The 15,004-nt window shown below is 37.8% G+C and overlaps 1 protein-coding gene across 1 annotated transcript; it reads right to left on the reverse strand.

Moving 5' to 3' along the window:
• Positions 1–7,405: 7,405 nt before the first annotated feature.
• Positions 7,406–9,849, reverse strand: LOC125218903 (putative serine/threonine-protein kinase PBL7). Its single transcript, XM_048120703.2, has 5 exons — positions 9,643–9,849; positions 9,201–9,394; positions 8,939–9,128; positions 8,485–8,876; positions 7,406–7,931 (listed from the first exon to the last, which is right to left on the reverse strand). Exons 1-5 carry the CDS (start codon positions 9,758–9,760, stop codon positions 7,635–7,637), a joined length of 1,191 nt encoding a protein of 396 aa, XP_047976660.1. The 5' UTR covers positions 9,761–9,849; the 3' UTR covers positions 7,406–7,634.
• Positions 9,850–15,004: the final 5,155 nt, after the last annotated feature.

Here is a 15,004-nt window from a genome sequence, read left to right on the forward strand (position 1 = left end):
CCTTGGGGTTTAGCTTTAAAAAGAACACCAAAAGTATTTCCTTTCCATAAAAATTGGTCGGCCAACCATTTTCCATTGTCCATACTCTATCCGAAATAACTCGTGAACTGGGAATGTGGCCACATTCCAAACGGTCACAGGACTGGCCAAGTGTGCGACAAATAGCCCACGGTCCCCACATGGTGTACACTAGCTTAAGCAGGGTTTGTGCCTCATACTCAGACTTGAATTCGATTTAAACATCTGGCAAAGCCAGACAGAATGGAAGATAGGTATTTCACAAAACCCCAAACATGGCATGACAGTCATTCATTTCACGTCTAAGCATTTAAGCATCGTATGGAACAAAGCCCAAAATATTTATTGAACGGTACTTCTTAAATTAAAAGAAAGCCCACCTCGTTCGCTTCAAAAGATCTCGCAACTTGATAATTCCTTGTTTCGAACTTAGAGTCTCACGGAACAATTCTCTTTAGAGAAAATAAAATAATAAAACAACAATTAGCCGAGAAACTTCTAATTAGAATGTATGCACCCTAATTAAAGTATTTTATCTCGTTTCTCGATTTTAATTTATTCTCGATTATTCGGCGGCCGCCCAAGGCGTCGCATGCGGCGCCGGTCGGCCACTTCGAGAATTAAATAAATAATTCCTCACAGTTAAATTATTCATCGGCCCAACCGATTAATTCATTTAATCTGGCCCAAGTATTAAATTAGCACATCCCAAACATTAAAATTATTTTTGGTTCAAGACTCCAATTAGATAAAATTTAAGAGCCCAAAAAAAGGGATCCCAAATATACTCCCCTCTCCAACATCGGTACCACTCCATTAAGCTATTTTGTTACAACACTTCTTTCCATTCAGCTATTGAAACCACTCCATTTGAGGCCCTTTATGGTTATCCACCTCCTATTCGTATTCCCTACTTTAGGTGCGACTCTCTTGTTCATGATGTTGATACGAGCCTTATCGCTAGAGATGTGATGATTGAAGTTTTCAAGCATCGCTTGGGCTGTGCTCAGGTGCGCATGAAGAGTCAACATGACAGACATCGATCAGACATGGAATTATTTCCTCCATTTAAATTATTTTGGTACAACACTTCGTGCCATTCAACTAATGAAACCACTCCATTTGAGGCCCTTTATGGTTATCCAACTCCATTCATATTCCCTACTTTAGCGGAAACTCTCGTATTCATGATGTTGATAAGAGCCTTATCACTAGAGATGCGATGATCGAAGTTTTGAAGTATCACTTGGGCCGTGCTCAATAGTGCATGAAGACATGCCAACATGATAAACATCGATCAGACAAGAAATTCAGCATTGGTGATTGGGTTTATGATGCACTTTTTATTAGCACTAAAAATACCTGCAAGTATACATGGTAGATCTATTATAGCTAAAGGTCAGTACGAATACGGAGAATAAAATTTACAGACTGTCTACCACATACTCAGTCTCATATGCTATTTGGACACACTTTATATTTGATTAAACTAAGAAAAACAGAAAATAAAAGCAAGTAAAGAAAGCAATTAAATGAAAACAGTGGAACAGCTTCGCAGTTTGCAGTTAACTTGGTTTGAGAAAGCAGATGAGACAAGAGAATCCTAGGGTAGTGATTTCATCAACTCATTAGTAATTCTAATTATTTAGTTCTATGTTCATTCGACTCAAGCTCTACTCTAGGAGTTATTCCTATTGTGTATTAACACTCATGTCACAAATATTGCATTAACACATAAAATATAAACCACTCAAAGTCATCACCGATAAGAGATTAACAATAATCAAAGTAACAACCAAGGAGTTAAATATAAACCAAGGAATAATTAAAGTAAAACGAGTTCTGAACATTAGACAAAACAAAAAGAACTACATAGAGTCAATTACTTTCATCCCCAAGATTCTATAAATTTAGCTATCCATAGACAGATAATTTAAATAAATATAAGCAAAATAAGACATGTTCAATCTAATAAAAACTAGATAAAACCCAGAAGAATTAATTTTGCTCTTGCTTGATCTCCCTTGAATTCTATGCTTCTTGTAGAAATGGAAGAATTTATGTGTAAGGTAGGGGATGGAATTAAGGCTCTAAGATTGGTGAATAATATGTATTAGGTTATGGGGTATTTATAGGCTTGAAAAAGGTTTGGAGAAGGTAAATTTCGTGCCCCATAGGTTAAGGAAAAGATTTGGCTTCAAGGTAATATCTTCTTTCCTTCTTTAAATTTTCGCCTAGAATTCTGCACTTGACAGCTTTGCGTGACTTTGGTAAAATGGACATAACTTTATTCATAGAACTCCAATTGAGGTGATCTTAGTACCAACGTGAAACTCTTTCGAAGACGAAGAGAATGACACGTGGAACGCCCTAATCGGACTTCAGGATCGTCGGAAAAATGAGTTTGAACACAGGCTATCGTGCGCCGCGTTTCCGTGGCGAACCGCCGCACCTTGTGCCCTCGCTATAGGCAATTTCAGAAGCTAAGTCCTCACTATTTTGGGCCCTTTAAGGTTCTAGACAAGTTTGGTGAAGTCGCTTATAAGCTCCAGCTACCTTCGGATCGCAAAATTCATCCCGTTTTTCGTTTTTCATGTATCCCAGCTGAAGAAGAAGAAGAAGAAGAAGAAGATGGGACGTTCTAGGAGCCTGCTTAGTATCTTGAGACTTGAGAGCCGCGTGGTTAAGTGTAACACCCCACTTTTTCGAACCCTAATTTTAGAGCCAAAAATTTAATTCCCTAATTTATGACTTAGGAGACGTGAATTAATTGAGGAACGAAATTATGACCGAGTCGAGTTTAGGGTTGCGTTGGAAGTTTGAAAAGTCAAACTTGTTGATTATATGACGTGGCATGCGAATATTTGAATTTAAGAAATTATGTGATGAATTATGTGTTTGTGGGTTAGTGAGATTATTAGGATATTATTCCATAACCTTATTTTCTTGAATTTTCGAAAACCCCTCATTTTATTGGAGAAAATCCTATTTTTCCGGATTTAATTTAATTCTTGGGATATTTATCCAAATTAAATCCAAATCCAATTATTCCCTATTTTAATGAGAAAAATCGGCCCCCACTTTATTTTTAATTGATCCCTTATTGATTTCCTTCCATACCTCAAATTAAATATTCTAGCAAATCTTACCATACCTTAAGGAGATCTTGCCATATGTTATTTTAGTTAATAGTAAAAATCCATTCATTATTTAAAAGGCCTATTACACGCCTAATTCCTTTCTCCAATGGGAGATTTTTATTTTTATTTTGCTCCGTAAAATTTTATTCTACTCCGTAAAATATACCAAAACAAAATCTTGGCTAATTAAAAGCCATATATTTCGAAAATCTCCATGTTTGAGCCCTAGATCTTTTTCTTCTTCCCTACTCCACAATATTTGTTTTGTTTAATTGTGGAGAATAAAAATCTTTCCAAATATTCTATTTAATTACCTAAAGATCTTATTGAACCCTATAAATAAGAGCAAAACCTAACCCTAACCCTCAAAATTTTCGCCCCCCACCCATTATTTTCGTCCCCTCCCTCTTTTTTCACTCTCACTCAATTTTCTTCTACCTTTCTCCAATAATCCTTCATCCTTTGAGAAGAATTAGAGTTTGAGCCTCAAGATTTTTTAAGAACCAAGTCCCTACTTTGTTTCTACCGTTCGTTTTTCTCCGAAAAGGTATTCTTATATTAATTCTTCTTCATCTAACCGATTAATCGGTATTCTTGAACCCTCGTGCATCTTGATCAAGTGAAAGTGGGATAAAGGGGATATGGAATATATGTGCGCATGTGTGTGTGCGTCGTGTGTGTGTGTGTGTTGCGTGTGTGTGCGCGTTGCGTGAGTGTGTGCATGTTGCGTGTGTGTTGTGTGTGTATGTTGGCAAATATACTCTTGTGTGACATATGTTGATGATAGATCTAGAGTTAAGATGCGAATGAAATTATGTGATGAATATGGCTTGATTTTGATTGGTGATATTAAGATAAATCGATGGCAAAAGGGAAACGTGAGGCATGCATGATTTAGGAATTTATGTTAGGACTAATACATGGTATGTACATGTGTGGAAAAAAAAGGTGAAACCTCGGTTGCGAAGCAGGATAACAAAGGGAAAGAACATACTTGAAATCTAAGCAGTCGAGGTGGACTTTATTCTTAAACTCTCTTATTTCTTGCAAAAATATTGATTGGTGTTATAAGGGTGGTTTGAAACGTTATGTCATGCATGTGATTGTTTTTGATGATATTGTGTGCCTGATGCCTAGTTTGTGAGTACGCTCCATTAGGCTACAGTGGCCATGGATATGTATAAACGAATTCGGGTCTGAGTACGGGCCGCAAACCCTACCAGGCTGTGTACACGGTGGGATCGGGCGCCGTCCTTGCTAGTCGGTCGGTCTTGTGGGCGAAAAGTGTGGCCACACTTTCGTCGCACCATGAAAAGATTGTGATTGTGATTGTGATAATTGATGAGAAAAGTGGGGGAGTTGTTTGACTGGCTAGTCTAAGAAATCATTTTTGTGATACTCGTGATATTCTTTTATAACTGCTTAAAACTCGAGTTCACTATGGTAAGGGTGGCATAACTTATTTAAATAAAATGTTTTGACAACGAGTTCACTGGGTATTTCAAAATACTCAGCCCTGCATGTGTTTTCCTTATGTGCAGGTTGAATGGCGACGAGCGTTGGCGGGTGTTGAGCAAACTTAATTAATAAGATGGATATTTTGAACTTCGAGTGTAGTCGTGTCTCCATACATGGCTTCACTTTCTCTTGGATGCTTCCGCTAAATTTTGAAACTCATTTTTATTAATCAGTCATTCCAAACTTATTTCTCTTAGGATTAGAAGATTGAGACATATCTTGTTTTTGTTGAATTCGTGTCAACCCTTGACTTTGATCGTCATTTATGATTATCTACTCTTCATTGATTTTTCTTGATTAAACTGCTGTCTTATTGCTTCAATAGCCCGTTAAATACCCAGGTCAAATCTCTTTAAATGAAACCCTAGCCTTGCTCTCATTGTATTTATGTTGTCTAGGTAGCGACCGCCGAATTTATTATACCCTAAGAGGGCGGGTCGTTACATTAAGCGTGGTAATCGGCTGGCCACACAGGTCCTTGTTCATTGGGCGAACTCCATTCCAGAGGACGCAACATGGGAGTTCCTACATGATATGGAAGAGAGGTTTCCGCATTTGAAACCTTGAGATCAAGGTTTATGTGAAGGGGAGAGATTTGATACATGAAGTGTTACTTAAATAAGCGCTAGGATGGAAACTAGATAAGTGGTGCATGGTGCATGGTGCATGGTGCATGCAACACACGAGAAACACAGGATCAAACAACCATGTGCGCGACACATGTGAGCTAGGAGTTAGTTAGATTGATATTTCACATTGTTAATCCGTACATTCAGCGTGTATATATGCTGCCATTTCATTGTATTTGATCATCTATGAATTAATGCAAGTTACTTTTCCCTCATCTCTCTCGTCTATAGTAGCTCTTTATGTATATGTGGGATCTTGATCACCGTTCCGATCATCGGAGACCCCTGTCTTGCACCACCACCATGACCAGCAGTGATGTTGATGACAAGAAAAGGTACAAGCTTTTTAACTCAATTGAAATCAGATTTCCAATCGTCAACTTGCAATTTATCGATTCTATGATTTAAGTGTTGAAATCCAATATCAATCTTCTATAGCCTTTGAAATCTAATTCCAATATACAATTCATGTTCGATAATTATTGGATTCCAAATTCAAGTTACAATGTCCTGCCAATGGTCCGTTTTGGTTTCAAAAACCACTCTTCGTACAATTATTGTATTGGAATCCAAGTTCCAATTTTCAACTAGTTTTCGAAACAATCTTGAAATCCAATTTCATAATTTTGATTTCCAAAATCATCCACAAATTAATTATAACACAAAATTCTTATATTTATCTAATGAGCTCAGCAGAAATAGCATACAAAATAAAAATATAGATTCATAATCAAATTGTAAGTTGAGTATGTATAACACAACAGAATTAAATCTAACTTTATGTGATGTTGTTTTCTTCGAATGATTGGTTCCTGCCGGTTGAATCCACTACTATCGAGGTCCACGTGTATTTCAATCTGATGCAGGAACAATTTCCGGTACAATTGCTCTACATATGAAAGCTAGGAAATTCACCGTAAAGCTTTAGCGTATTCTATGTCGGTGACTTTTCTGTTCTCGGTCTCTGTACTGTTCTTTCACATTCTCCACAAAGGAGAATATAAACAGAAAGCTAGGAAATCTAATTATTGTCCAACTATAATTACATAACTCATATTAATATAATTCTAGCCCATTTTCTTTCACCCACATTCCCTAACGTTGGTCCTCCCTGCTATTCTACCATATATATGAATTATTTCCTTATACTCGCTCCATCCCATCTTAAGTAACACATTTTCTAGGGTGTTTCACTCTTAACGAAATATTTTTAAAAATAAAAACATCACTCTGTCTACTTTATTCTCTTTTTACTTAAAAGACAAAACAAATACTATGCCAAATAAGAATGTTCAACTTAAGAGTAGGATGGAAGGAGTATTTCTTTAGGGATATGTTTTCAAGTGTGACTAAAACTAGAGATCTCTATTTTTTCTATAATAGAGTTGTTCTTTCATTGCAAATTAAATCCAAAAATTATATAGTGAAAACTTGTCATCACCCAGACGGAGCTACACTTCGTATTGAACTAGGTAAACAATTCTTAGATTCAGATCATTTATACTACCTCCGCCCAAAGAAAGTTGAGGCAAAATTTTTGGATACAAAGATTAAAAAATTGTGTTGAATATATAGGAAAGAAGAATAAATAGAGAAATAAGAGGGAGAATAGATGATGAAATAAAGTAAGATCGTGTTGTCTTTTGTCAAAAAAGAAATGACTCAACTTTGTTGGGATGCAGTAAAATGGAAACGAATACGACTCAACATTCTTGGGAGTATTTGTTATTATTTGAATTTATTTCTCAACAACTGGTATTAAGCCTGCGGTTTGATCGGCAAAAATCATGATGGGATTGACGGAAAAACTGATGTGGAATAATTTGATTTTGGGCATCGAAAGTAGCAAATAAGGATTACATGTATGATAAAGATCTATATTAGGCCCTACTATTTAAACCCGAAAAGATGGAACAATGAGAACTGTTGGACAAAATAGTGATGAGCGTGATTCAACTATCAAATGTCTAAAGATGTAGCGTATCACACAACTACAACAACAACATCCACGAAAGAGATGATGAAGAGATGTATCATAAACCAATTTGCAAAATTTCAAAAATATGTGACGCAGATTAGTTTTAGTAAAATATAGAGTAGTTAATATTTTAATACATCCTTAAAGTGTACATATATTGAGAAAAATAAGCTCCATATACAAGGTAATATAGCTTCTACACAGGCTCTCTCAATCTTTGAAAAATGGAACTTCCAAAGCTGATGTTATAATAACTTGTAAATATATTTCTCCGAAAGTGTGGATTTACATAAAGAGCTGAGTATAAGAGTTAACTCAATGTGATGGTAAAAAATGATGAGAGTGGAACAACTAGATACTGAGCCGTCCTTGGACTTGGTTGTCGTTGTGGTTGTTGCGCTCGCTATTTCCTTTTGATCTGCTACTCAGAGTATTGGGGCCTTGGACGCTCGGATCATAGGTCTGTGAGGCAAGATAGTTGAGGGCCGTGACAATATCAGCAACGAGGGGCCTCATGTTTGGTTGCTCTTGGACGCACATTGCAGCGATTGCTAGAGCTTGGTACAACCCTCTCACCGGGTACTGCCCTTCCAACGATGGATCTGCCATTTGGTGGAATCTTTTCCGGTCCTTGAATAATGGCCTTGCCTGTTAAAATTCATCCGAAAATATCACCAAATCCCACAATACAAATCAAACTAAGATTTTAGTTATGCGGCATTCAACTGACAAAAGGAGTGGGCAGATATACAGAAGTTGATTTAGTTGTGTGATTTCACACTTGGTGTACTTCACATGGCCCCAGAATAATGAGCAATTTTTCGAGTGGAGATGTAATCAAATGCAAACTCTAAATATTGTACAAACTTCAAACTCAATACAGTGTCAACACAATTTCAAGTTTTGATGTCAACCCAATGACAGCACATTGTCAATACAACATCAATCGTTGACCAACTTTTAACTAAAATCATTTAAAAAGTCCACCCTATTTAGACATGGACTATCAACATATGAACAGGACCTTATAAGCAGACCAACATCGCTTGTAAACGATGTGAAAATTTTTCAGAAACGAGCTGCTTTACATCATAATGTTTCGTTTGGCAGCATATAATATGGTTTGAACTGAAAAGCACACCGTGGTTTATGAGGCGGTAAATACACTAAACAGTAAAGTGTAGAAAGTAGAGAAGCTTACCCATGAGACTAGATTTGCCTCTGGACCAGATTTTTTATTGTCAATGGCTCTCCTTCCCGTGATGATCTCCAGAAGCACAACACCAAAACTATAGATATCTGATTTGAAGGTGAGTTGTCCGGTCATCGCATAATCGGGGGCACAATATCCATAAGTGCCCATAACTCTGGTGGAAACATGAGTCTGATCACCACAAGGGCCAACTTTAGCCAAACCAAAGTCGGATAGTTTGGGGCGATATCCATCCCCTAACAAAATATTTGAACCCTTCAAGTCTCGATATATAATGGGGGTTTTCATCTTGTCGTGCATATACTCTAAGCCTTGGGCTGCACCAGCTGCTATAGTCATCCTTGTGTTCCAATCCAGCTTCTTTCTTTTCGGTTTAGGGCCTGCGAGGATGAAGTATTAAGATGCTGAGGTAAAGGGGAAAACAAGAAACTGAGAGGCATACCGTGTAAGTGATCCTCGAGAGAACCTAGAGGCATGTACTCGTAGACTAACAGCCTCTGATCACCCTCAGCACAATAGCCGATCAAGTTAACAAGATTAGGGTGGTTAGCCATACTTAACGTCATAACTTCAACCACAAATTCCCTAATCCCTTGACATCCACCGCGATCAAGCTGCTTGACAGCCACAAGCTGCAATGCACGAAATTGAAGAACGAAAGACGAATATAAGGACGATGATATTTGATATGGAATGTCACTGACCTCACCGGTGTCTAGCAAACGACCTTTATAAACTCTTCCAAAACCTCCTTCTCCAAGGAAATTGTCTTCCTTGAAATTCTGGGTTGCAGCAGCTAAGTTGGCAAAGGTAAAAGTCCGCACTTTGGTCTCGTCATTACCACCACCGCCATCTGACTCCTCCTTTGCAATGGGGCGATCCTCCCTCGTAGGCAAATCTAAGCAACAAAACAGCAACAGGAGAGACTGAGATTGTGTGATGCAATGTAACCATTCCTATATAAATTTAAACAAAAAAAGAAATTTCAATTTCACCTCCCGAAAATTAAAAAGAAAAACAATATCAAGAATTTCTTATGGGATACAACGGAACATGCATGTAACATTTACAAATCCAGAAACATGGTTATTGGAAAATCCATTAATTCATCAAATTTGAAAAGGAGATTGATTGCAAAAATAATACCTTGTGAGTTTTGCGCATGAATGCTTGTTTCACACCGGTTAGTTTTTCTATCAATTATCCTTTTCTTGGGGTCCTTCTTGGAAACTGACGATTCGCCAGAGCAGAGGAAACACCCCATGGCTTCACCTTCTCTCTTTGTCTCTCCAAATATAATAGAATATATTTACAGGCGTATCATTCTTTTCTTTTTAAGCTACATATGTGCCATGAAAGAGAATAGATTGTCCTGGCACAATAAAACACAACAGAATACAAGGACAGGAGAGATAAAAGAGCAACTTTTTGTTATATCCCAATTTTCAGAATGTAATTATAAATAATTAAAAAATGATCCCTTTTTAATACTCTGAAAATAAAATTTTTCCTAGTTCAATTGGTGCATAATGTGCATGCCACGTTCTACCGTCTACGTCACTCATTTTGATGATATGTGCATATTTGATTGCCTCCTATGTTCTACCATAACTTGGGATTCGTTGCCCATAGGGTTAATAATGTTTCATCCGTACCTAAAAAATACTCCTTCCGTCCTATTAAATATGCAATATTTGGGAATTGGCACGAGATTTTAGGCAGTGTTATTTAGTAAGTTAATGAAGAGAAATTAAAGTAAGAGAGATGAAAAAGTAGATATAGAGTTATTTCTATTTTAGGAAAAGTTTCATTTTTAAAAGGATAATAAACATATTTAATTTTTAATGGGACAGAGGGAGTAGACTAGTTTTTCCATTTTGGGTCGTCTTCCAAAATTAGACAAAATCTAAATAAGGAAAGTTTTGAACTACTAATAACGTTGACCCCACAATCCACGACACTACTTCCACTATCTTTCCCCCTCTCTCGCTTACGTTTTCATAACTCTCTCATACTTTACCAATTGCACATTAAAACCAGTGGCAAAAACAACTTTGTCAATTTTTGGGTGACGGAGAAAATATTTTAAAGAGATACGAAAAACTCACACGAGCTAAGTACAAATTTAATGGTTTGGATTTGGATCAAACCTTATTGATTTGTATCCTTATATGTTAGAAACACAAATTTCGGATTGAATTTAGGTTGGCTTGGATTGAATTTGGATTACATGTTAAAAAAATAATATTTCCTCCGTCCTCAAAGAGTATGAACATTTGGTTTGGCACGAGATTTAATGTATAATTGAAATATAGAGAGATAGGAAGAAAAAGTTTTTAAAGTATTGTTATTAGAGAAAGGGTCCTACCTCATTAGAGAGAAAGAAGTTTCCAAAATTAGAAAGTTCATACTTTTCAGGACAGACTAAAAAGGAAATAGTTCATACTTTTCAGGGTAGGATTTTCAGGGTAGGAAGAAGTATTCTTTTAATTACTTTTATTTACTTATTTTTGTCAAAAATAATATTATTTAATTTTGTTCTCTATGTTTATGTAAATCACGTTTAAATCAAATTTTTATTGTATAAATCAAGGTTAAAAGTGTAAATCGGGTTCGAATCGTTATCGTATCGTGTCAAACCATACAATAATGTGTCATTAATGGATTCATGTTGTGTGCGGTCGTGTTTAGGTTTAAAGGTAACACGTTGGGTTTATGTTCGGGTTCAGAAGTACCTAGGCTTTATTGAATTAGGTTGTTATCGGGTTGACTACATAATGACCCAACCCACATGATTTTTCAACCCTTATTGCTCACACGCCCGTCACCTTGCGCACCGCGCTTAAAGTGACGTCAAACATATACCATTTGATTCGGATCCCATTAGACGAACAATCGTAACTTATTAGAATTCAATATGTGAAGTATGAAAAAAAAAATCATTGTTTGAATGGGATTATTTTTTCGTGGACACACCAAATGGCAAAATAAGACAATTTTTGTAAACAGGGAGAGTATTAGTTTTATGGTAGAATGTGACTGTAAGAATTTAGAGCATCCATAACAATCCATTCCTTACTATTTCATTCCTTAACTATTTATGAGCCACACACCACTTTTAACCATTTTTTATTCCATCCCTTGATAAAGAGGCAACATCTTGATATGCTCAGATTTTGCACTGTTTCAAGGACATTATTTGGGTCGTTTTGAGTGTCAAAGTTGCATCACATATTCATTATTCGTACATTTTATCTATTTTGATATTTTGACGTATTTTATGTGAAATTTGCAAGAGCCTAAAAAGAAAGCAAAAAAGTCGAATTTAGAAGTCTAGAGCATTCGAGCCGGCCAGCGACCGCCGGAGCCCATCGACCGCCAGAGTTGCAGCAGTCCACCTTGGAAATTGTGCATGTTAATATATTATATTATTCTGTTCCACATCGGTGATGTGACATCGCCTAGCCTATATATATGTGGCTTATGTTGAATAATAATATACACTACTACTTTCTCTACTATGTCTATATATTTTACTGATCCCTCTACCTCTGCAGATGCATTTGTCGCGTCTCCTGTTAAGTCTTGGATGTAGGATTTAGGCGTCTCTACCCATATTACTGGTACAAAATCCCTTTTCACATCTTCTTCTCCAACCTCTTTTCCATCTGTTCATCTTGTTGATGGGCTACTATATATTCTCCAGTAACTGGTACTGGTGTTGTCAAACCCACTACTCATATCACTCTTGATAATGTTTTATTTTCCTCAAATTTTCCAAGTCAGCTTAATATCTATAGGTCAACTAACAAAATCTCACAATTGTTATGTCACTTTTTATCCTTCATATTGTATCTTTCAGGACCTGCAGACGAAGAGGACGATTGGTAGAGAACATGAGCATGACGGTCTATACTACTTGGTTCCTATTTCACATGTCTCTCCTAGTCTCTGCTGTTGTGCCTCCATATCAGTGTTATTCATGGTAGATTCATTATTCAACCTTCCAATGAGGCTAGGTTGAGGAATCAGTGATGATGGAAAATGAGATGGATTCAGATGAGACGAAGAAGTACAATCACTATGGGAGCACTTTTGTAATTCCATTTTGAACTATGCTGAATTGGTTTCTCATTTGATAGAGGTTGAAAATCTTACTAGCTGCTTTGCAGATGTTTTGTTTTACAAAAATTAGTTGTGTTGCCATTTTGAACTATAACTACCCGACTCAATTTATGTAGATCATGTATTTTGTCTACATTAGGATTGTGATGTTGGAGTTAAACAAATCTGGTAATTGAAAGTTTTAGAGTAGTTAAATGACCTGATATATTGGAAACTAATTCTTAAAGAGCCTGTTGAATCATACTCATTTTGTTGATTTTTTTAGTTGTTTAAGCCCCGCTCACATATTTTGTTCATTTCTTCAACAGGTTGTTTGCAGATGGATAGTTCTGCCAAAACAGAGAAGACAGTGTTGCAAATGTTGGTGAAGATTATATGTAATTGTGTAGCAGACATCCTTACGAGCTTTACTAAGACACATTCTTACCTAATGCGTGGGGAGAGAATGTCAAGCCGCTTCTTAGTTTCGATCCCCAGCTCCCTCCTTCCTTTCTAGCGAACGACAATTGAACTCCAAGCGTCGTATCAAGAGGGAAAGAATAAAGCGGTTCTCATGAAGAAGCAATTCCTTTGAGACAAGAGGTAATCGAAAATGGCTATAGGCTGGATGAGGATGAGAAAAGTGACCTCGTATGAGAGGTAACCTCATAAGAAATCAAGGAAGCTTTGTTCAATGTGGATGATGGGAAAGCTCCACGGCCGGATGGGTTCTCCTCGGCCTTCTTCAAAAAGAATTGGGCCACCATCGAGGGAGACTTCACCGAAGCGGTTAAGGAGTTTTTCCACACGGGGAGACTTCTCAAGAGCTTCAACACGACAATTATTGCCCTCATCCCTAAGACGGCTAGCAACCCTAAAGTGGGCGACTTCAGGCCTATTGCTTGTTGCAATGTGATTTATAAAGTGATTACAAAAATTCTCTCCAAGAGAATGGAAGGCCTCCTGCCCAAGCTGGTAAATCAAGCTCAGTCTGCATTTGTCTCGGGTCGAAGTATCATGGATAATATTCATTTGGCTACCGAGATAATGAGAAGATATGAAACCAAGAGAAGCGTCCCTCGGTGCACCATCAAAATTGATCTCAGAAAGGCTTATGACACGGTAAACTGGGACTTCTTGCAGGCCGTCCTTGAGGGCCTCAACTTCCACCCGCGATTTATCAAGAGAATCATGGAATGTGTTTCCTCCTCTTGGTTCTTCATCGCCGTTAATGGGAGTTCACACGGCTTTTTTCAAGGTAAAAGGGGATTAAGGCAAGGTGACCATATGTCCTCTTCTCTTTTTATCCTCCGCGTGTAGTACCTCTCTCGGCTCCTCTCTCTCCGCACCTCTACACAACGCTTTAACTTTCATCCCTTGTGTATTAACCTACGTATCACACACTTAGCCTTTGCCGATGATCTTATGCTCTTCGGTAGAGGAGATCTTATGTCTATGCAGGTATTGGCTGATTTTATAAGGGAATTCTCAAAGTGCTCGGGGCTGGAGGTCAATCAGGAGAAATCTAACATTTTTATTGCAGGGACCATGACGGCAAGACAACGAGCTAGCATCATTAACGTCTTTGGGTTCCCGGTGGCCGAGCTGCCCGTTAAGTATCTAGGCATACTGTTAGCGTCCAAGATGCTAAAGACGGCAGACTACTCGCAACTCATTGAAAAAATGTTTTCTACCGTAAAAAAACGGAAAGGTAAGTCCCTCTCCTTTGCTGGCCGCCTTGAACTGATACGCTCTTGCTTGCAGGGGGTCGAAGCTTTTTGGCTACAAGCCTTTCCTCTCATCGGCACGGTGATCTCGAGAATTGTTGCCATTGCTCGACAGTTCCTTTGGGCGATCCAAAAGTGCTAACGTGGCGTGGAAGGATGTATGCCTCCCAAAGGAAGAATGAGGCCTTGGACTTCGAGATTTGGAAGCTTGGAACTCAGCGCTTCATGCAAAAATCCTTTGGAACATCTTCGCGAATAAAGGACTCGCTTTGGATTAAGTGGATCCATACGAAAATCATAAGGGACGTGGACTTCTGGGACTGGACTGGATTAACTGGACGTGGACTTCTGGGACTGGACTGAACGAAGATTTTGGGCTAAGTTCATTTCAGGCATTTAGGCGTAGGGTTGCAGAACGGGCAGAAACCGGCGGTTTCGTGCCAGAAACCGGCGACCAAACCGCTGGTTTTGTCGGAAACCGGTCAGGAACCGGCCAGAATCCGGCCGTTCCGGCGGTAAACCGACCGATTTCAAAATTTTGAAATTCAATTTTTTTTTTAATTTTTTATTAAATCTGATTTTTTTCTCCTATAAATACCCCTTTCCCCTTCATTTCTACTCACCTCATTATTGTGTTAACAAGGATTTCTCTTCTCAATCTCACAATTTCTCTCATC

The sequence above is a fragment of the Salvia hispanica genome, chromosome 1 (assembly GCF_029641045.1).
Source record: "Salvia hispanica isolate PSC_SH4W2 chromosome 1, Shi_PSC_v1, whole genome shotgun sequence".
Taxonomy (NCBI): Eukaryota; Viridiplantae; Streptophyta; class Magnoliopsida; order Lamiales; family Lamiaceae; genus Salvia; species Salvia hispanica.